General features: G+C 44.4%; 1 protein-coding gene across 3 annotated transcripts in view; it reads left to right on the top strand.

The window, feature by feature from the left end:
* Positions 1 to 24,337, top strand: part of LOC106580313 (coronin, actin binding protein, 1Ca) — a 73,283-nt gene that overhangs the window by 16,953 nt on the left and 31,993 nt on the right. For 2 of the 3 annotated variants that reach the window (XM_014161188.2, XM_082966324.1), the window contains exon 2: positions 23,380 to 23,579. In XM_014161188.2, coding sequence (XP_014016663.1) covers positions 23,382 to 23,579 — 198 coding nt within the window. In that variant the 5' untranslated portion in view covers positions 23,380 to 23,381. Of the gene's footprint in view, positions 1 to 23,098; positions 23,170 to 23,379; positions 23,580 to 24,337 lie in introns of all 3 variants that reach the window. The other variant, XM_045703168.2, reaches the window with a different exon arrangement.

Below are 24,337 nucleotides of genomic sequence, written 5' to 3'. Positions count from 1 at the left end.
GAATGGTAGATTTGCAGTGGAAGAAAGTGCAAAGTAGAAATAATGGGGTGCAAAGGAGCAAAATAAATAAATAAATACAGTAGGGAAAGCGGTAGTTTGGGCTAAATTATAGATGGGCTATGTACAGGTGCAGTAATCTGTGAGCTGCTCTGACAGCTGGTGCTTAAAGCTAGTGAGGAAGATAAATGTTTCCAGTTTCAGAGATTTTTCTAGTTTGTTCCAGTCATTGGCAGCAGAGAACTGGAAGGAGAGGCGGCTGAAGGTGGAATTTGCTTTGGGGGTAACCCGAGAGATATACCTGCTGGAGCGCGTGCTTACAGGTGGGTGCTGCTATGGTGACCAGCGAGCTGAGATAAGGGGGGACTTTACCTAGCAGGGTCTTGTAGATGACCTGGAGCCAGTGGGTTTGGCGACGAGTATAAAGCGAGGGCCAGCCAACGAGAGCATACAGGCCACAGTGGTGGTTAATATATGGGGCTTTGGTGACAAAACGGATGGCACTGTGATAGACTGCATCCAATTTATTGAGTAGGGTATTGGAGGCTATTTTGTAAATGACATCGCCGGAGTCGAGGATCGGTAGGATGGTCAGTTTTACAAGGGTATGTTTGGCAGCATGAGTGAAGGATGCTTTGTTGCGAAATAGGAAGCCAATTCTAGATTTAACTTTGGATTGGAGATGCTTAATATGAGTCTGGAAGGAGAGTTTACAGTCTAACCAGAGACCTAGGTAGTTGTCCACATATTCTAAGTCAGAACCGTCCAGAGTAGTGATGCTGGACGGGCTGGCAGGTGCAGGGAGCAATCGGTTGAAGAGCATGCATTTAGTTTTACTTGTATTTAAGAGCAGTTGGAGGCCACGGAAGGAGAGTTGTATGGCATTGAAGCTCGTCTGGAGGGTTGTTAACAGTGTCCAAAGAAGGGCCAGAAGTATACAGAATGGTGTCGTCTGCGTAGAGATGGATAAGAGATTCGCCAGCAGCAAGAGCGACATCATTGATGTATACAGAGAAGAGTCAGCCCAAGAATTTAACCCTGTGGCACCCCCATAGACTGCCAGAGGTCCGGACAACAGGCCCTCCGATTTGACACACTGAACTCTGTCTGAGAAATAGTTGGTGAACCAGGCGAGACAATCATTTGAGAAACCAAGGCTATTGAGTCTGCCGATGAGGATGTGATGATTGACAGAGTCGATAGCCTTGGCCAGGTCAATGAATACGGCTGCACAGTATTGTTTCGTATCGATGGCGGTTAAGATATCGTTTAGGACCTTGAGCGTGGCTGAGGTGCACCCTTGACCAGCTCTGAAACCAGATTGCGTAGCGGACAAGGTGCGGCGGGATTCGAAATGGTCGGTAATCTGTTTGTTGACTTGGCTTTCGAAGACCTTAGAAAGGCAGGGTAGGATAGATACAGGTCTGTAGCAGTTTGGGTCAAGAGTGTCCCCCCCTTTGAAGAGGGGGATGACCGCAGCTGCTTTCCAATCTTTGGGAATCTCAGATGACACGAGAGGTTGAACAGGCTAGTAATAGGTGTTGCGACAATTTCGGCAGATAATTTTAGAAAGAAAGGGTCCAGATTGTCTAGCCCGGCTGATTTGTAGGGGTCCAGATTTTGCAGCTCTTTCAGAACATCAGCTGACTGGATTTGGGAGAAGGAGAAATGGGGAAGGCTTGGGCGAGTTGCTGTAAGGGGTGCAGTGCTGTTGACCGGGGTAGGAGTAGCCAGGTGGAAAGCATGGCCAGCCGTAGAAAAATGCTTATTGAAATTCTCAATTATAGTGGATTTATCAGTGGTGACAGAGTTTCCTATCCTCAGTGCAGTGGGCAGCTGGGAGGAGGTGCTCTTATTCTCCATGGACTGTACAGTGTCCCAGAACTTTTGAGTTTGTGTTGTAGCATACCCCACAAGACATGCCATTGTGGTCTCTTCACAGTCCCCAAGTCCAGACTGGGAGGTGCACAGTACTACATAGAGCCACATAGAGCCATGACTACATGGAACTCTATTCCACATCAAGTAACTGATGCAAGCAGTTAAAACATACACCTTAATTAACCAAATACATTTAAACTCAGTTTTTCACAATTCCTGACATTTAATCCTAGTAAAAATTCCCTGTCTTAGGTCAGTTGGGATCACCACTTTATTTTAAGAATGTGAAATGTCAGAATAATAGTAGAGTATTTATTTCAGCTTTTATTTCTTTCATCACATTCCCAGTGGTTCAGAAGTTTACATGCACTCAATTAGTATTTGGTAGCTTTGCCTTTAAATTATTTAACTTGGGTCAAATGTTTCAGGTAGCCTTCCACAAGCTTCCCACAATAAATTGGGTGAATTCTGGCCCCTTCCTCCTGACAGAGCTGGTGTAACTGAGTCAGGTTTGTAGGCCTCCTTGCTCGCACACGCTTTTTCAGTTCTGCCCACAAATGTTCTATAGGATTGAGGTCAGGGCTTTGTGATGGCCACTCCAATTCCTTGACTTTGTTGCCCTTAAGCCATTTTGCCACAACTTTGGAAGTATGCTTGGGGCCATTGTCCATTTGGAAGACCCATTTGCGACCAAGCTTTAACTTCCTGACCGGTGTCTTGAGATGTTGCTTCAATGTATCCACATAATTGTCCTTCCTCCTGATGCCATCTATTTTGTGAAGTACACCAGTCCCTCCTGCAGCAGGGCACCCCCACATGATGCTGCCATCCCTGTGCTTCACATTTGGGATGGTGTTCTTCGGCTTGCAAGCCTCCCCCAAACATTACGATGGTCATTATGGCCAAACAGTTCTATTTTTGTTTCATCAGACTAGAGGACTTTTCTACGAAAAGTTTGATCTTTGTCCCCATGTGCAGTTGCAAACCGTAGTCTGTCTTTTTAATGGTGGTTTTGGAGCAGTGGCTTCTTCCTTGCTGAGTTGCCTTACAGGTTATGTCGATATACAGTGGGGGGAAAAAGTATTTGATCCCCTGCTGATTTTGTACGATTTCCCACTGACAAAGAAATGATCGGTCTATAATTTTAATGGTAGGTTCATTTGAACAGTGAGAGACAGAATAACAACAAAAATATCCAGAAACGCATGTCAAAAATGTTATAAATTGATTTGCATTTTAATGAGGGAAATAAGTATTTGACCCCCTCTCAATCAGAAAGATTTCTGGCTCCTAGGTGTCTTTTATACAGGTAACGAGCTGAGATGAGGAGCACACTCTTAAAGGGAGTGCTCCTAACCACAGCTTGTTACTTGTATATAAGACACCTGTCCACAGAAGCAATCAATCTATCAGATTCCAAACTCTCCAACATGGCCAAGACCAAAGAGCTCTCCAAGGATGTCAGGGACAAGATTGTAGACCTACACAAGGCTGGAATGGGCTACAAGACCATCGCCAAGCAGCTTGGTGAGGTGACAACATTTGGTGCGATTATTCGCAAATGGAAGAAACTGTCAATATCCCTCGGCCTGGGGCTCCATGCAAGATCTCACCTCGTTGAGTTGCAATGATCATGAGAACGGTGAGGAATCAGCCCAGAACTACACGGGAAGATCTTGTCAATGATCTCAAGGCAGCTGGGACCATAGTCACCAAGAAAACAATTGGTAACACACTACGCCGTGAAGGACTGAAATCCTGCAGCGCCCGCAAGGTCCCCCTGCTCAAGAATACATATACATGCCCGTCTGAAGTTTGCCAATGAACATCTGAATGACTCAGAACAACTGGTGAAAGTGTTGTGGTCAGATGAGACCAAAATGGAGCTCTTTGGCATCAACTCAACTTGCCGTGTTTGGAGGAGGAGGAATGCTGCCTATGACCCCAAGAACACCATCTCCACCGTCAAACATGGAGGTGGAAACATTATGCTTTGGGGGTGTTTTTCTGCTAAGGGGACAGGACAACTTCACCGCATCAAAGGGACGATGGACGGGGCCATGTCCCGTCAAATCTTGGGTGAGAACCTCAGCCTGGGCATTGAAAATGGGTCATGGATGGGTATTCCAGCATGACAATGACCCAAAACACATGGCCAAGGCAACAAAGGAGTGGCTCAAGAAGAAGCACATTAAGGTCCTGCAGTGGCCTAGCCAGTCTCTAGACCTTAATCCCATAGAAAATCTGTGGAGGGAGCTGAAGGTTCGAGTTGCCAAACGTCAGCCTCGAAACCTTAATGACTTGGAGAAGATCTGCAAAGAGGAGTGGAACAAAATCCCTCCTGAGATGTGGGCAAACCTGGTGGCCAACTACAAGAAACGTCTGACCTCTGTGACTGCCAACAAGGGTTTTGCCACCAAGTACTAAGTCATGTTTTGCAGAGGGGTCAAATACTTATTTCCCTCATTAAAATGCAAATCATTTTATAACATTTTTGACATGTGTTTTTCTGGATTTTTTTGTTGTTATTCTGTCTCTCACCATTAAAATTCTAGACTGATCATTTCTTTGTAAGTGGGCAAATGTACAAAATCAGCAGGGGATTATATACTTTTTCCCCCACTGTAGGACTCGTTTTACTGTGGATATAGATACTTTTGTACCTGTTTCCCTCCAGCATCTTCACAAGGTCCTTTGCTGCTGTTCTGGGATTGATTTGCACTTTTTGCACCAACGTACGTTCATCTCTAGGAGACAGAACGCATTTCCTTCCTGAGCGTTATAATGGCTGCGTGGTCCTATGGTGTTTATACTTAAATACTATTGTTTGTACAGATGAACGTGGTACCCTCAGACATTTGGAAATTGTTCTCAAGGATGAACCAGCCTTATGGAGGTCTACAATTTTCTTTCTGAGGTTTTGGCTGATTTATTTTGATTTTCCCATGATGTCAAGCAGAGACACTGAGTTAAAAAGGGGCACTGAAGGTAGGCCTTGATATACATCCACAGGTACACCACCAATTGACTCAAATTATGTCAATTAGCCTATCAGAAGCTTCTGAAGCCAGGACATTTTCTGGAATTTTCCAAGATGTTCAAACCTGTTGAGAACAGATGTTCCGCTAGCGGAACGCCTTGCCAATATCCAATGGAACAGCGTGGCGCGAAATACAAAACCTCAAAAATCCAATAATTTCAATTTCCCAGACTATTTTACACCGTTTAAAGATAGACTTCTCCTTAATCCAACCACATTGTCCGATTTCAAAAAGGCTTTACAGCGAAAGCAAAACATTAGATTATGTTAGGAGAGTATATCGACCAAAATAACCACACAGCCATTTACCAAGCAAGGACATGTGTCAATAAAACCCAAAACACAGCTAAATGAAGCACTAACCTTTGACGATCTTCATCAGATGACACTCCTAGGACATTATGTTACACAATACATGTATGTTTTGTTCGTACAAGTTCATATTTATATCCAAAAACAGCATTTTACATTGGCGCGTGATGTTCAGAAAATGTATTCTCACCAAAACGTTCCGGTGAATTTACAAAAATACTCATGATAAACGTTGACAAAATACATAACAATTATTTTAAGAATTATAGATACAGAACTCCTTTATGCAACTGCTGTGTCAGATTTTAACCCCTCTGGGCTAGGCGGGACGAATTCGTCCCACCTACGCAACAGCCAGTTGAATCCCGTGGCGCGATTTTCAAATACCTTAGAAATGCTATTACTTCAATTTCAAACGTGACTATTTTACAGCATTTTAAAGACAAGACTCTCGTTAATCTAACCACACTGTCCGATTTCAAAAAGGCATTAGATTATGTCAGCAGAGTACCCAGCCAGAAATAATCAGACACCCATTTTTCAAGCTAGCATATAATGTCACAAAAACCCAGAAGACAGCTAAATGCAGCAATAACCTTTGATCTTCATCAGATGACACACCTAGGACATTATGTTATACAATACATGCATGTTTTGTTCAATCAAGTTCATATTTATATCAAAAACCAGCTTTTTACATTAGCATGTGACGTTCAGAACTAGCATACTTCCGGGGAATTTCTTAACAATTTACTAAATTACTCACGATAAACGTTTACAAAAAAAAATACAATTAGTTTAAGAATTATAGATACAGAACTCCTTTGTGCAATCTAGGTGTCCGATTTTAAAATAGCTTTTCAGTGAAAGCACGTTTTGCAGTATTCTCAGTAGATAGCCCAGCCATCACGGCTAGCCATTTAGACACCCACCAAGTTTAGCCCTGACCAAAGTCAGATTTACTATTACAAAAGTTTGATTACCTTTGTTGTCTTCGTCAGAATGCACTCCCAGGACTGCTACTTCAATAACAAATGTTGGTTTGGTCCAAAATAATCCATCGTTATATCCAAATAGCGGCGTTTTGTTCGTGCGTTCCAGACACTATCCGAAATGGTAAATCAGGGTTACGAGCATGGCGCAATTCGTGACAAAAAATGTCTAAATATTCCATTACCGTACTTCGAAGCATGTCAACCGCTGTTTAAATTCCATTTTTATGCCATTTTTCTCGTAAAAAAGCGATAATATTCCGACCGGGAATCTCCGTTTAGATAAACAGAGGAAAGAAAACAAAGCATTCGGTCGACGCGGGCACGCGCCAGAGTCTCACAGTACTGTAACCAGCCACTACCCAAACGCGCTACTTTTTTTCAGCCAGAGCCTGCAAAGCCACGATTCAGCTTTTTGCCACCTTCTGAGAGCCTATGGCAGCCGTAGGAAGTGTCACGTAACAGCAGAGATCCTTTGTAATGGATAGAGATGGCAAAGAAGTCCAAGAAATGGTCAGACAGGGTACTTCCTGTACAGAATCTTCTCAGGTTTTGACCTGCCATTTGAGTTCTGTTATACTCACAGACACCATTCAAACAGTTTTAGAAACTTTGGAGTGTTTTCTACCCAAAGCCAATAATTATATGCATATTCTAGTTACTGGGCAGGAGTAGTAACCAGATTAAATCGGGTATGTTTTTTTATCCAGCCGTGTCAATACTGCCCCCTAGCCCTAACAGGTTAAAATAGCTTTACGGAGAAAGCACATTTTTCAATATTCTGAGTACATAGCTCGCCATCACAGAAAGCTATACAGACACCCGCCAAGTTCGGGGCAACCTGAACTCAGAATTAGTATTAGAAATATGCTCTTACCTTTGCTGATCTTCGTCAGAATGCACTCCCAGGACTGCTACTTCCACAAGAAATGTTGTTTTTGTTCGAAATAATCCATATTTATGTACAAATACCTCAGTTTTGTTCATGCGTACAGATCACTTATCCAAAGGCAGTACGCGCGAGTGCGGAACGAGAGACAAAGTCATAATGTTCCATTACAGTACTTAGAAGCATGTCAAATGCTGTTTAAAATCAATCTTTATGGTATTTTTAATGTAAAATTGCGATAATATTCCAACCGGACAATAGCATATTCATTCAAGAAGAAAAAGGAGGGGCGCGCTCGTGGGACCGAGCATATCCAATCCCTTTGTTGCCAGGCAGTCCACTCAGTAACTGAGCTCCTATTATCTGCCCAGTGACAGGAAAATGCTCAAACCACTTTCTGAAGGCTTTAGACAGCCAATGGATCCTCTACTTCCTGGTTGACTTTTTCTCAGGTTTTTGCCTGCCAAATGAGTTCTGTTATACTCAGACACCATTCAAACAGTTTTAGAAACTTCAGAGTGTTTTCTATCCAAATCTACTAATAATATGCATATTTTCGTTTCTGGGCAAGAGTAGTAACCAGTTTAAATCCGGTACGTTTTTTCATCCGGCTGTGAAAATACTGCCCCCTATCCACATCAGGTTTTAAAGGCACAGTCAATTTAGTGTATGTAAACTTCTGACCCACTGGAATTGTGATACAGTGAAATAATCTATCTGTAAACAATTGTGGTAAAAATTCTTGTCATGCACAAAGTACATGTCCTAACCGACTTGCCAAAACTATAGTTTGTTAACAAGACATTTGTGGAGTGGTTGAGGAACACTTAGGTTGGAGTCATTAAAACTCTTATGTGAACTTCCGACTTCAACTGTAACTACACCTTATGGAACAGCAGGGACTGTGAAGCAGCACCCACATAGGCACAGACGCGCGCACACACACACACACACACACACACACACACACACGCATACACACACGGTAACGTAGGCGCAGACACATGCAAACACACACGATAACGTAGGCGCAGACACATGCATACACACACACACACGATAACATGGGTACAGACACATGCACACGCACACACGATAACATAGGTACAGACACATGCACACACGATAACATGGGCACAGACACATGCACACGCACACACGATAACATAGGCACTATACAAAAAAGTGTATTTGTCACATACACGTGTTATTGCGGGTGTAGCGAAATGCTTGTGTTTCTAGCTCTAACAGTAATATCTAACAATTTTACAACAATACACACACATCTAAAGGAATGGAATCAAGAATATCTAAATATTTGGACGAGCAGTGTCAGGCATAGACAAATATATATTATAGTAGAATATGATAGAACACGGTATATACATGAGATGAGTAATGCAAAATATGTAAACATTAAAGTGACTAGTGTTCCATTTATTAAAGTGGCCAGTGATTTCAAGTCTATGTATATAGGGAAGCAGCCTCTAGTGTGCAAATGATGGCTATTTAACAGTCTGATGGCCTTGAGAGAGAAGTTGTTTTTCAGTCTCTGTCCCAGCTTTGATGCACATATACTGACCTCGCCTTCTGGATGATAGCGGGGTGAACAGGCAGTGGCTCGGGTGGTTGTTGTCCTTGATGATCTTTTTGGTCTTCCTGTGACATTGGGTGCTGTAGGTGTCCTAGAGGGCAGGTAGTTTGCCCCCGGTGATGCGTTGTGCAGACAGCACCATCCTCTAAAGAGCCCTGCAATTGTGGGCGGTGCAGTTGCCGTACCAGGCAGTGATGCAGCCCGGTAGGATGCTCTCAATTGTGCATCTGTAAAAGTTTGTCAGGGTTTTGGGTGACAAGCCAAATTTCTTCAGCCTCCTGAGGTTGAAGAGGTGCTGTTGCGCCTTCACCACACTGTCTGTGTGGGTGGACCATTTCAGTTTGTCATTGATGTGTACATTGAGGAACTTGAAGCTTTCCACCTTCTCCACTGCGTTCCCGTGGATAGGGAGATGCTCCCTCTGCCGTTTCCTTAAGTTCACTGTGTTTTGTTGACGTTGGATGAGAGGTTATTTTCCTGGCACCATACTCCCAGAGCCCTCACCTCCCCCCTATAGGCTGTTTCGTCGTTGTTGGTAATCAAGCCCACTATTGTTGTTGTCTGCGAACTTGATGATTGAGTTGGAGGCGTGCGTGGCCACGCAGTTATGGGTGAACAGGGAGTACAGGAGGGGGCTGAGCACGCACCCTTGTGGGGTCCCAGTGTTGAGGATCAGCGAAGTGTTGTTTCCTACCTTCACCGCCTGGGGATGGCCCGTCAGGAAGTCCAGGACCCATTTGCACAGGACGGTGTTAAGACCCAGGGCCTCAAGCTTAATGAGTTTGGAGGGTACTATGGTTTTGAATGCTGAGCTATAGTTGTTGTAACTTTAATGGGTTACAGAGTTAATGTTTAAGTTAATTCATTGAGCTGTATCTAAAGATATTTTCTTTACAGTTATTTACCCATGTAATTGTATTAGAATTTGTGTGTTGGAGATTGAGAGAACTACATACTTACTTTGTTGTATTGAATTATGCTTTTGACTGCAAGTTCCAGAATGCCTTGCGACAAGAAGTAGAGAGAGAGAACGCGCCAGTTATGTCAAGTGATTATCCTGACTTTCGCTAGCAACTTACTTTTATTGTTTTATAGAATGTAAAGTTGTTAAATGTAACGTGAACAAGTATTATTACTAAAAGAAGCTTTCAAACTCAAACCCAACGTCCCGAGTCATTACTTTGAAGATAGTTATTCTATAATAGTCAATGAACAGCATTCTTGCATCTTGAAGCATGTGGTGACAGTAGACTGGGTTAGGGAGAGATTGAATATGTCCGTAAACACTCCAGCCGGCTGGTCTGCGCATGCTCTGAGGACACACGTACACAGGGATTTTGTATTGTAGCTATGTGGTGGAGTAGGGGCTTGAGGTCATAGTGTGTTGGGAAATCTGAATGTATTAAAAAAAAAAATGTTACAACTGCCTAAATTTTGCTGGACCCCAGTAAGAGTAGCTGCTACCTTGACAGCAGCTAATGGGGATCCATAATAAATACAAAAGGGGGCATGTTTTAATGAGCTTGGGTCCCAGGAAAGCACTTTCTTAGTTGGGTCTCAGGCTGAAAAAGTTTATTAACCCCTGGTCTAAATAATCCATATGTTCTTCTGAAATATGAACACAGAAATAATGGACATTTTGAACTTTTATTATGGTTGCTATTGGACACAATTACAATCATGGTCTTGAATTACACTGATTTTTCTGGTCTTGGTCTTGAATCGGTCTCACTTTAGGTGGTCTTGAACACAACACTGAAACGATCTTCTCTCATCTGCCCAGCCATGCAACTTAAACTTGATCTCCATTGTAAAAAGCATGTAGACATTATCTTCAACATTTGCAATATTGAAATTCCATCTCCATAGTGTCAGGATTCGGGGAGCTTTTCTCAGCCAGTCAATCATGGATTGGCATAATTTTTATGGATACAAACACAAAGAAATATCAATAGAAAACATGTGACACGAAATACAGCTAGTTTGCGGTCTTTCCAACTTCAGTCTGAAGTGATTGAGTTAGCTGTGTAGTTGGCTAGTTAGCAAGGTGGGAAGAGCCTCAATAGCAGGTCGATTGCGAGTCGCTTGCCAAACAATTCTGAAAGTACATGCAATTTCCACGTGTTCCATCGCAAATTGTCATACATTTACATTTAAGTCATTTAGCAGACGCTCTTATCCAGAGCGACTTACAAATTGGTGCATTCACCTTATAATATCCAGTGGAACAACCACTTTACAATAGTGCATCTAAATCTTTTAAGGGGGGGGGGGGTTAGAAGGATTACTTTATCCTATCCCAGGTATTCCTGAAAGAGGTGGGGTTTCAGGTGTCTCCGGAAGGTGGTGATTGACTCCGCTGTCCTGGGGGAGCTTGTTCCACCATTGGGGTGCCAGAGCAGTTTTGACTGGGCTGAGCGGGAACTGTGCTTCCTCAGAGGTAGGGAGGCGAGCAGGCCAGAGGTGGATGAACGCAGTGCCCTTGTTTGGGTGTAGGGCCTGATCAGAGCCTGAAGGTACGGAGGTGCCGTTCCCCTCACAGCTCCGTAGGCAAGCACCATGGTCTTGTAGCGGATGCGAGCTTCAACTGGAAGCCAGTGGAGAGAGCGGAGGAGCGGGGTGACGTGAGAGAACTTGGGAAGGTTGAACACCAGATGGGCTGCGGCGTTCTGGATGAGTTGTAGGGGTTTAATGGCACAGGCAGGGAGCCCAACCAACAGCGAGTTGCAGTAATCCAGACGGGAGATGACAAGTGCCTGGATTAGGACCTGCGCCGCTTCCTGTGTGAGGCAGGGTCGTACTCTGCGAATGTTGTAGAGCATGAACCTACAGGATCGGGTCACCGCCTTGATGTTAGTGGAGAACGACAGGGTGTTGTCCAGGGTCACGCCGAGGCTCTTAGCACTCTGGGAGGAGGACACAAGGGAGTTGTCAACCGTGATGGCGAGATCATGGAACGGGCAGTCCTTCCCCGGGAGGAAGAGCAGCTCCGTCTTGCCGAGGTTCAGCTTGAGGTGGTGATCCGTCATCCACACTGATATGTCTGCCAGACATGCAGAGATGCGATTCGCCACCTGGTTGTCATAAGGGGGAAAGGAGAAGATTAATTGTGTGTCGTCTGCATAGCAATGATAGGAGAGACCATGTGAGGATATGACAGAGCCAAGTGACTTGGTGTATAGCGAGAATAGGAGAGGGCCTAGAACAGAGCCCTGGGGGACACCAGTGGTGAGAACACGTGGTGCGGAGACAGATTCTCGCCACGCCACCTGGTAGGAGCGACCTGTCAGGTAGGACGCAATCCAAGCGTGGGCCGCGCCGGAGATGCCCAGCTCGGAGAGGGTGGAGAGGAGGATCTGATGGTTCACAGTATCAAAGGCAGCAGATAGGTCTAGAAGGATGAGAGCAGAGGAGAGAGAGTTAGCTTTAGCAGTGCGGAGAGCCTCCGTGACACAGAGAAGAGCAGTCTCAGTTGAATGCCCAGTCTTGAAACCTGACTGATTAGGATCAAGAAGGTAATTCTGAGAGAGATGGCAAGAGAGCTGGCCAAGGACGGCACACTCAAGAGTTTTGGAGAGAAAAGAAAGAAGGGATACTGGTCTGTAGTTGTTGACATCGGAGGGATCGAGTGTAGGTTTTTTCAGAAGGGGTGCAACTCTCGCTCTCTTGAAGACGGAAGGGACGTAGCCAGCGGTCAAGGATGAGTTGATAAGCGAGGTGAGGTAGGGGAGAAGGTCTCCGGAAATGGTCTGGAGAAGAGAGGAGGGGATAGGGTCAAGTGGGCAGGTTGTTGGGCGGCCGGCCGTCACAAGACGCGAGATTTCATCTGGAGAGAGAGGGGAGAAAGAGGTCAAAGCACAGGGTAGGGCAGTGTGAGCAGGACCAGTGGTGTCGTTTGACTTAGCAAACGAGGATCGGATGTCGTCAACCTTCTTTTCAAAATGGTTGACGAAGTCATCCGCAGAGAGGGAAGAGGGGAGGGAGGGGGAGGAGGATTCAGGAGGGAGGAGAAGGTGGCAAAGAGCTTCCTAGGGTTAGAGGCAGATGCTTGGAATTTAGAGTGGTAGAAAGTGGCTTTAGCAGCAGAGACAGAAGAGGAAAATGTAGAGGAGGGAGTGAAAGGATGCCAGGTCCGCAGGGAGGCGAGTTTTCCTCCATTTCCGCTCGGCTGCCCGGAGCCCTGTTCTGTGAGCTCGCAGTGAGTCGTCGAGCCACGGAGCAGGAGGGGAGGACCGAGCCGGCCTGGAGGATAGGGGACAGAGGAAATCAAAGGATGCAGAGAGAGAGGAGGGTTGAGGAGGCAGAATCAGGAGATAGGTTGGAGAAGGTTTGAGCAGAGGGAAGAGATGATAGGATGGAAGAGGAGAGAGTAGCGGGAGAGAGAGAGCGAAGGTTGGGACGGCGCAATACCATCCGGGTAGGGGCAGAGTGAGAAGTGTTGGATGAGAGCGAGAGGGAAAAGGATACAAGGTAGTGGTCAGAGACTTGGAGGGGAGTTGCAATGAGATTAGTGGAAGAACAGCATCTAGTAAAGATGAGGTCAAGCGTATTGCCTGCCTTGTGAGTAGGGGGGGAAGGTGAGAGGGTGAGGTCAAAAGAGGAGAGGAGTGGAAAGGAGGCAGAGAGGAATGCGTCAAAGGTAGACGTGGGGAGGTTAAAGTCACCCAGAACTGTGAGAGGTGAGCCATCCTCAGGAAAGGAACTTATCAAGGCGTCAAGCTCATTGATGAAGTCTCCAAGGGAACCTGGAGGGTGATAAATGATAAGGATGTTAAGCTTGAAAGGGCTGGTAACTGTGACAGCATGGAATTCAAATGAGGCGATAGACAGATGGGTCAGGGGAGAAAGAGAGAATGTCCACTTGGGAGAGATGAGGATTCCAGTGCCACCACCCCGCTGGCTCGATGCTCTAGGGGTATGCGAGAACACGTGGGCAGACGAGGAGAGAGCAGTAGGAGTAGCAGTGTTATCTGTGGTAATCCATGTTTCCGTCAGCGCCAGGAAGTCTAGGGACTGGAGGGTAGCATAGGCTGAGATGAACTCAGCCTTGTTGGCCGCAGACCGGCAGTTCCAGAGGCTGCCGGAGACCTGGAACTCCACGTGGGTCGTGCGCGCTGGGACCACCAGGTTAGAGTGGCAGCGGCCACTCGGTGTGGAGCGTTTGTATGGTCTGTGCAGAGGGGAGAGAACAGGGAGAGAACAGGGATAGACAGACACATAGTTGACAAGCTACAGAAGAGGCTACGCTAATGCAAAGGAGATTGGAATGACAAGTGGACTACACGTCTCGAATGTTCAGAATGTTAAGCTTACGTTGCAAAAATCTTATTGACTAAAATGACGAAAATGATACAGTACTGCTGGCTGGTGGAGTAGGCTAGCTAGCAGTGGCTGCGTTGTTGACTTTGAACGTGTAGCTGGCTAGGTAACCTCGATAGTTTCAGTACTACACCTTGTCATGATACAAAAGCAACTTTGTAGCTAGCTAACATAACACTAATCAAGACGTTCCTTTGTAATGTACTTAGTTTCTACAATGCTGCTCGTCGGTAATAGTTGGCTGGGTTTGGAAAAAATGGCGTCGCGGGGGACGGAAATAGCTGGCTAGCTAACCTCGATAATTACTAAACTACACAATTATCAAGCTATGACAAAGACAACTATGTAGCTAGCTAACACTGCACTAGTCAAACACACTAGTCATACACATCTCGCAAGTAAGCTCCCACAATTTTGGCCCTGTCTGTCTGTGTGGTGCACGTGTTTGTCTATCACTCCGTGTCTAGCCAGTTGATGTGATAAGTCTTGTGGGTTGACAGAGATACGCTACCCAAAACTTCCTCAATTAAATGTTAACTGCAAAGTAGGCATACCGGGTGGAAGTATATAAAGAAGAATGTGATGTGACGCTTACATTTTTTTATAAGTAGCTCTCATGCTTTGCCATAGCAACCTGCATTGTTCTAGAACTGTCAACCAGCGCTTGGGTAGTGGTTTTGCTTTACGTTGCAGTCAATACGAATAGAACTAATGACCAACAAGCGCTTAAAATTGCGTATTATTGCTTAAGTAGAGGATAGGAAAGCCAGGCTACAGTGCTCCGCCATGCGACTCTCTGACCGAGCTCTGTTACACAACTCCCTCACCCACCGACCCCAGCTATCACTGTTGTATACCAAAGTTGTCAAACCCCACCTGTCTGTCTTCCTGTCAACTTTTTCATATTCATTGCCTTTGAATCGTACAGTATGTTTCGTATGTGGGTTTTCTATGCACTAGCTGAAGATTAAAAACGTTTAAAGTTGTATAGACCAGATACAGCGAGCAGAACTGCATGATATTCTTACACTTGCCAGAGTATCCTAATTTGGCCTAGCCTGACATCTTTTCTGTTCTCAGAAGTTCTCAGAGCTTTGCTTCTTGATTGCAGCTAAAGACTGGCTTAGTTCTGAACACTGCATGGCCCCTCTCTGACTCTGTAATGCTTACAAATTCTTCAATCACATTTAGCACACATTATGAGACACTTTTCACACCACTAATCTCGTAGCTCTCATTGTAGAGCTACGGTACAGTGACTGCTACCCTGTCACACTACTGTACTGCCAGTTCTGCTCTCTGTCCTCTTAGCAGTAGCCTGATATCGCCCCTTCAATGTTTGTTCTTGTACGTGTGGAGACTTTTTGGATAATGGCATGTTCCCTCTTATTGTTTAGAGAAATGTGATATCTGTGTGTGATTCATGGCATGAAATTGGGCATTCCACTCTACCGGTTCAACTGATCTGAGAGCAGCTTGTCTTCAAATACTGCTCATGGACATGAGGCCTAATTAACTGTGCTGTGGTCATAGACAAACACCTCTCATAAATGCTTGACGTTTTTAAACATTCCGTGGCTGGTATTTTACTGATGTTGCTAAGCAGCGTCTGTGTTTGCAAACATGGCCTGGAGACCTTACTGCGACTTGGCAGAGCCATCCAGTCTCAACCAAGTCTCAACTTCAGGCATGGCTGACTCACGGATTAGGCTACAGGAGACCACTGGTGCATTTGGCAACAGAGCTTTTCCACCATCTCTCTGTCCAGCTGTCTGTCAGATGTCCCAGCCTCACCTAACTCGCAGCATATCTGCCAGGATCTGCAGCCGTGACCCTGCGTTGACCCCTGATGCAGGACCGTAGCATGTAGCAGAATGTCCCAGCATGCATTGCTCCCCGCCAGGGATGGAGAATGCTCATTATGCATTCTGGTCAGGCAGACCAGACCAAACTGGAGCAGCAGGATATTTGTCTGACTCGGAGGGAAGCCCAGGGTCCAATGGGTGGGACAGGCAGGGCCTGGCTGGGGCTGCTCTGCTGGCAAAGGTCCTGTCACTGCAGGAACAAACGGCTCATTATCCATGCATAGTTTCATCCTACTCCTCCATCTGTATGATGTGTAGTAGACCTGGGAAGTTTTCTGTTTGCAGCAGATGGATCACTCGGACAGAGGGGAACCCTGTTGACCTTGTCATTCATTAAACCGTACATCAGCCGAAATGAAACAGGTATCACATGTACCCCCCCCCCCCAGCATCTATGCACTAATGAGACTGATTGGCTTACTGTGATAATTAGCCATGGTCCTGCACACACTCAGGGGACCAATCCGGCTCCACTGCTCTGACTGAGCTAGGACCCTGATGAGCTCTGCTGTTCACAATAGACCACAAGTCAATGATTGCCTCCCCCATTCTGTAGAGTTGGCTCCCTCCAGACAAGAGACCATATGGTGCCATCAGTCACCCAGTAGAGAGAGACTGGCTTTAATTGAACATTTGTAGTGGTCCTCAATTAGCTTGTCATCCACTTGAGGACTGTCAGATAGCCAGTGTCTAAATACACACACACACACACACACACACACACACACACACACACACACACACACACACACACACACACACACCACCCCGTTCCTTCCCATTTAACATGGACACCATGATTTTGTTCCTGACGTAAGCTGTTTTATGCATCTTTGCTACCACTGACATCTTGGCACCATCGAGAACTAAAATGTCTGGCGTCTCTACATGTCTTCCTCTATCATGCCCTTTTAAGATAGTGTTATTTCTGGAGTTGGCATGTGTTCTCTGTGTTGGATCACAAGCTCTCAGTATGGAATATGCAGGTTCAGGCAGCTTGATGGAAACTCATACAGGTTATAGCAATGTTCTGTACTGGGCTGCTCTAAAGCCAGCTGTTTCCACTCTGATCCCTCAGCCTTGGCATAATGAGGACATACAAGACTGGGGTCACATTTAGCCCTTTTCACACAGCTGAGGTGAAACTGTTTGTGTGGTCTGAAGGTTGGCTAATGCCAATCAGCTTTAGGGGCACAGTGGGCAGTGTTTCGCACCATCATGCCGACCTAAACCGCACCGTGCTAGCACAGTAGACCTACCGCGGTTTAGGTCGGCATGATGGTGCGAAACACTGCCCACTGGGCCCCTAAAGCTGATTGGCATTAGCCAACCTTCAGACCACACAAACAGATCTAGACCAAGAGGGCTCAAACTGCACAGGCCGACATGCCAAAACATCAAATGATTAGGGACATTTTATGCAATTTTTCTATTTACAAATGTCCAAATGCCATGGCAATTCCCCACAGCTCCCAGCTGGCTGAAGGCCTAATATGTCCTGTGTCACTCACTGTAGTGGGTTTATACTTTTGGCAGGACAATACGCTAGATTGTTCAAATGATGTGGGTTTTTCTCTCTCCCTCTACATCAGTTTATGAACCAGCAGCACACAATCATATTGTGCGGAAAAGCCATAGAGGACCATGGAAGACATCCTGTGAGGCTTTAAGTGTTGTTAGGTGGCCATATTGGCTCGTACAGCTGTTATGACATACATTTTCAGAGCTTTGCGTGGAAAAATCTCAGTAAGCCTCCTGTTACTCATATAGGATAAACCTTTTTTCTTATCGCATGTATGTCTTAGCAGTCTCTCTGAACACATTTTCTAATAGGGGTTTGTTTTCTGTTGTTAACCCACTGTTCCATAGTAGGGTGGCCTTGGCTGAGCCTGAAGCATGATAAGAGGTAATGAAGAGGTCAACAGGAGAAGGTGTCTGTTTGGGTTGATTTGGACCCGGTGGACTAGGCATTGGGCCTCCCAGAGGAAATGGTGGTTGATTTTTAAGTGACTACAGAGCTGCCTGCCATTACAGAGAAGCACTGTCGTAGATCCCCAGTGGGAGGGTGGGCAGAGCGGGTCTTGGGGGGCTTTCATTCCCTAAAACAAAGTCATCCTTGTTGAGTATTTTTGACGAAACGGCCCTCACACTGAGGAAGAACAATTTCCTGTTTTCTTCTGTTTGTGTTGGTTTGAGAAACAAGCAGATTGGAGTATAGGTTAGAAGGTGAGGTTCAGCATCAAATTTTATTTGTCACATACATGTGTTTAGCAGATGTTAATGCGGGTGTAGCGAAATGCTTGTGTTTATAGCTCCAACAGTGTGACTAATTCCACGAAACAAATAAGGACAAATGCATAGCAGAACAATTCATTGAATGTATAGCCTACCCATTTAACTTTTACTGCCAAGGTCCTTCCCTCCTTTATCTCCAGCATGGGGGGATACATGGGCTGTGTGCCTGACTGCCTGTAGCATGGTGAGGAGGGTGGTGATGGGAGGATCTGGGCTTGTATTCCACAAGGGTTATAAGTGGAAGTAGTGTTGCATATTATCTGCTTGTGTCAGTGCCACACCCCTCCACAGGAAGGACTTCCTGCCTGACTGACACCAAAGGTTATCTACTATATTGACAAGATAAGAGTGACCGCTCTAACAATGGAAATGCATGTCCTCAATGATTGAATGAATGCGAGATCATGCGCATCTGCTCTATCTAGCCAATGAGAGGGCAGATATGCATGTAAACTGGCACACCTAAATAGTTTTTTTTTGAAAGTGGCCAGAAAGCCACATGCATCAACTTGTATCAGTAAGTTGATCAACTAAGCCTCATGTAATTCAACACACTCCTAGAACTCCATACAAAAATGGGATAATCTCACATGGACAGATTTTGGCCTGGGTAAATTCTCTCTCTTCCCCTCTGACACACCGGCACCACCACAAGCTCTGCTTCGTCAGTGAATTAGGATGTGAATAGTAGATAGCTCTGCTTATGTGGTCGTGCATCATATCAGTTGATCATGGCTAGACTACACAGATCTGAAGGTCAGTTCAAATCAAAGTTTATTTGTCACGTGTGCCGAATACAACAGGTGTAGACCTTATAGTGAAATGCTTACTTACAGGTTCTAACCAATAGTGCAAAAAAGATATTAGGTGAACAATGGGTAGGTAAAGAAATTAAACAACAGTAAAAAGACAGGCTATATACAGTAGCGAGGCTGTAAAAATAGCGAGGCTACATAGACACTGGTTGGTCGGGCTAATTGAGGTAGTATGTACATGAATGTATAGTTAAAGTGACAATGCATATATGATAAACAGAGAGTAGCAGCAGCGTAAAAAGAGGGGTTGGGTGGGGGGCACACAATGAAAATAGTCCGGGTAGCCATTTTATTACCTGTTCAGGAGTCTTATGGCTTGGGGGTAAAAACTGTTGAGAAGCCTTTTTGTCCTAAACTTGGCACTCTGGTACTGCTTGCCATGCGGTAGTAGAGAGAACAGTCTATGACTGGGGTGGCTGGGGTCTTTGACAATTTTTAGGGCCTTCTTCTGACACCGCCTGGTGTAGAGGTCCTGGATGGTAGGCAGCTTAGCCCCAGTGATGTACTGGGCCGTACGCACTACCCTCTGTAGTGCCTTGCGGTCAGAGGCCGAGCAATTGCCGTACCAGGCAGTGATGCAACCAGTCAGGATGTTGCAGCTGTAGAACCTTTTGAAGATCTCAGGAGAGAGACTTCTAAGTGAGAGACTTCTTTCTCAGGCTAAGCTAAACAGTTGTAGGCTAGATGCCATACTATGTCCCAGAGAAGGGATGTGGCTATATGATGTAGGACCTAGTTTCTTCTCCCTTACCTGGTTGCCTCAGCAACACTGTATTTCATCTGTTGAAGTTAGTCTGTGTTTAGTTGCCAAATCAGGTGTAAAAGGAGTGGTGATTTGAGTTGTTGAATAACGATGTATTAATCTAGTGAACCGAGAGTTAGGGCTGGGTGATATGGCGTAAAACTCATATCTCAATGTTTTTCAAACTCATGGGTGATTCACAAATATATCTAGATAAATGTTTTCTCTAAGCTTTGTTGTACAGTTGTTGTAAAGGTCAAATACACTGCATTTAAAACGGTCAGCAATAAACGAATGAATTCAGAGCTTGTGTAATTATACCTCGGCGGAATATATGCCTTCCACAACCATAAGACCCACTACTAATTTAATATTTTATCAAAATAGTTGTACCTGCTTTTTATGTAATCACTGATCTTGCTTTCAGGTCCGTCTATAAAAATGCAATTTTTGTAACAAATTTAACCAGAACCATGAATAATGCACATTCACGAATAATCTCTGAAACTGGAAACACTTATCTCCCTCACTAGCTTTAAGCACCAGCTGTCAGAGCAGCTGACAAATCACTGCACCTGTACATAGCCCATCTATAATTTAGCCTAAACAACTACCTCTTCCCCTACTGTATTTATTTATTTATTTTGCTCCTTTGCACCCCATTATTTCTATTTCTACTTTGCACTTTCTTCCACTACAAATCTACCATTCCAGTGTTTTACTTGCTATATTGTATTTACTTTGCCACCATGGCCTTTTTTTGCCTTTACCTCCCTTATTTCACCTCATTTGCTCACATTGTATATAGACTTATTTTTCTACTGTATTATTGACTGTATGTTTGTTTTACTCCATGTGTAACTCTGTGTTGTATGTGTCGAACTGCTTTGCTTTATCTTGGCCAGGTCACAATTGTAAACGAGAACTTGTTCTCAAGTTGCCTACCTGGTTAAATAAAGGTGAAATAAAAAAATGTAGCAGGCATTAGTACCGGTCTCATAAACGATCTCTCAAGCACAAGCCCACATGCTAGTGAGTAGCCAGCTAATATTTATATTTCATGTTTAGCCAGCTTGGATCTAGGTATAATTTCACAAGCTCTGAATTCAGCTAACAAGGCAAAACAGTTAAATTGTTATGAACACAACCGTCTGTCTCCAATTGTTTGAACAGCATGCTAGCCTTTCCATTTTGTTCAGATGTTGAAATCAAGTGGCCTACCTTCTCAGAATGAGAACGATTTGCCAATCCCTTATATAATTGTTTTATTCTTATTGCACATTTTATAAAAGACTAATAAACAGCTTGTAAAACAATCTTTATTTGACAAAAATTCTGCTAGCGATATGTGGTACTGTAATGCGCATGTGACATTGAGCATTTCATTTTTTCAGGATGAAAGTTCATTGGTACATCCGTTTTAGTCTGCTCTGCTCGATATTTGCGTTTAAACATAACATTTTGAACCATATCCTGTTTAACTTCTCTATTACAGTAAAATAATATCTCCATGTGTTTCAGTGTCCATATGACAGATTTCTGTTTAACTAAACCTCAAACGCAAAGAGCGTGTTGAAACCGTTTGTCAGAGCGGAACAAGTGATCCCTCGTCTTTGCTTGGGAGAAGTTTCACTCTCGCTAAAATCGGTCCAAATTAAGCTTAATGCATGTCTATGCGCTTGTTACTTATTTTGAACCTAAACTTGTCGCCTGCCGTCCCGCGTTTGGGACGACTCCCATTGTCAGGGCGGAGACATGAGCATATCGTCATTATATACAGATCTCTGGTGTAAATGGGAAGGTGCACAGAAGGTGAGAACGAGACCAGACCAAAAAGACATGAGAACCAGCGGCCATAAACACTCATAAAAACTAAATATAAGAAAAACCTTGATTCTGCGATACAGGCATTTGGAATATCGCGCAAAAACATGAATTCGAGCCCATACGATAGTTTTACACCTGTCTGCACACAAGGTGGTTGTTTTGTCTTTGTATTCAATGACAGGATGATGGCAGCATTCACTTTTCTGTTGCAAGAGGTACTATAGGCTTAGTTGATAAACTAAGACAGTGGCCCAGTTTTGTGATTTAGTTATGGGCAATTCCATGGGAACGGAAATACTCAGACACGGTTTGTTCACTTTAAAATGTATTCCAAACAAAAACGATTGATAAACCAAAGTTTAACCAACCATTCAACTCTATGCAGAAGGACTACTTTTAAGAATTTACACCACATTTACAGGAGTTGTATGGTTTTTAAACTTTGGGATTATTGTTTGGCATGTATTTTAAAGAGATGAGACTCAGTGTAATTTCCCTTATCCTCCTGCTATCTTTGAAAAGTAGGTTACTGCTTATTGACCTCTCAGATGTGACTTCACTTGTAGCTGTTAAAAAGACATGTTTTCCAAAGCGCCCTCATCTGTTAACAGATTTTATTCCTGGGTGAGAATTCCAGCTGAACAACATACCAAGTCTCTGTTTTATATTTGAATTGGAAATGTCTTATTTTCGTTGGGAAATGGCACTTAAGTAGGGCTATTCAATGGATGAAAGATGGTTCTTGTACTTCTAAGTTGTTTGATAGTTGGCATAATGCAAGATGAAAGAAAAACAAATGAAATGTGATGAGGTGTGAGCCTTGTGTGGAATGTTATGTCAAACATGTTAATGTGCTAGGGTGGGGCTTAAAGAAATATCCATGTATATGCCTAGATATCTGAGGTTATTTGAGGATTACCATTTCTCTCTGCCAAGCATTTTATCTCTTGGTTTTATTAGACTGTGATTACACTTTAACCTTCATGGCAAAGCCTAAGCTAACATTATTTTCCAGTCCAGGAATTTCACTCAGGGAGGCTTTGCTTGCCCAGCTTTGCTATCATCTCTTTCGGTCTTGCTCTCTCGGCCTAATTTCTGCCTACTCTGTTATTATTTAGTTCCTCGTTGCCTGTGTATGAGGAAGTACACAATAGCCAGTGTAGGCCTAATTCTGGTGGTGGAACAAAGGAATGATACAGCTGAGCTATGCTCATTGCTCAACTCTAGATAATTGGCGCCCATGCTGGCACATGTCTGCTGAATGTCAGCCTGGTTGTGTGTCAGAGGGATGGGGAAGGAGGGTTAGTCTGATCTGTCATATGGCTCCTCTCTCTGGCTATACGATGCTGCTGTAGAACCTTAGGTAACGTCCCAAATAGCACCCTATTCCCTATATAGTGCAATACTTTTGACCAGGGCCCATAGGGTGCCATTTGGGATGCATGCTTAGTCTGACTGAGGCTGAGCCTCACATCTGGGAGGGGAATGTGTAAAGGGCTCAGTCACATATGCAATCAATCTGTCTTGCAGAGTAGCAGCCACAGCTAGGAGACAGGACGTTCAAGGCACCCATGTCTCACAAGCAGTAAACACGTATACATGTGAGCTGCAGCCTTTCTACTTCTCAGCCATGTAGCACCTTGTGAAATGCTGTTTTTTGTTTTGTTTAAAGAATTGTCATTTGAGATGTTATTGGCCTAAAATCCCTGACTGCTTGGTTTGTTAACTGTCACTTTTGTTAACTGTCACTCACAATCAAACTTAAACCCCAACTTTTCTCCCCCCCCCCCCCCCCCCCCCCCACTATCCAGATATGTTCAGGCGAGTTGTGCGAGCGAGCAAATTCCGTCATGTCTTTGGCCAGGCGTTGAAGAATGACCAGTGCTACGATGACATCAGAGTGTCGCGGGTCACATGGGACAGCTCGTTCTGCGCCGTCAACCCCAAGTTTGTCGCCATCATCATAGAGGCCAGCGGGGGCGGGGCCTTCCTGGTCCTCCCTCTTAACAAGGTGAGTCAGATTATTGACTATAAAAAGTGCATTGCGTAGATCTGTCAGTGGGTTTCGCAAGGAAACTTATGTCAAGCAACAGAGGTTTATACATTCATATGGGTATGTGCTATTGCTGCCTGAGCAGATTTGGGCTTTGGCCTAGTTTGACCTGTCCTTACAACATCTGTGGCTTTGACACACACTTCCCACACACACACACCTCCCCCTGGGGACATGACGGAGTGTGTGTGTGTCTGCGTGGCTTTGGCCTTGGCCAGCCCCCCTCCTTCCCAGAGTCAGTTCCAACACACCCTGTTTGCAGGGAACAACCAGGCACGTCACACACAGCGAAATTTACTGCTCAGACTAGAGGTCGGCCGATTTATGATTTTTCGACGCCGATACCGATTATTGGAGGACCAAAGGGCCGATGCCGATTATTTCCTCTTTTTTTTTATGCTGACAATTACAACAATACTGAATGAATACTTATTTTAACTTAATATAATACATCAATAAAATCAATTTAGCTTCAAATAAATAATGAAACATGTTCAATTTGGTTTAAATAATGCAAAACAAAGTGTTGGAGAAGAAAGTAAAAGTGCAATATGTGCCATGTAAGAAAGCTAATGTTTAAGTTCCTTGCTCAGAACATGGGAACATATGAAAGCTAGTGGTTCCTTTTAACATGAGTCTTCAATATTCCCAGGTAAGAAGTTTTGGTTTGTAGTTATTATATTATTATAGGAATTATAGGACTATTTCTCTCTATA

The sequence above is a fragment of the Salmo salar genome, chromosome 20 (genome assembly GCF_965601325.2).
Source record: "Salmo salar chromosome 20, fSalSal1, whole genome shotgun sequence".
Lineage (NCBI taxonomy): Eukaryota > Metazoa > Chordata > Actinopteri > Salmoniformes > Salmonidae > Salmo > Salmo salar.
Note: the sequence above shows the minus strand (reverse complement) of the source record. Positions and strands in the feature narration are given on the sequence as shown.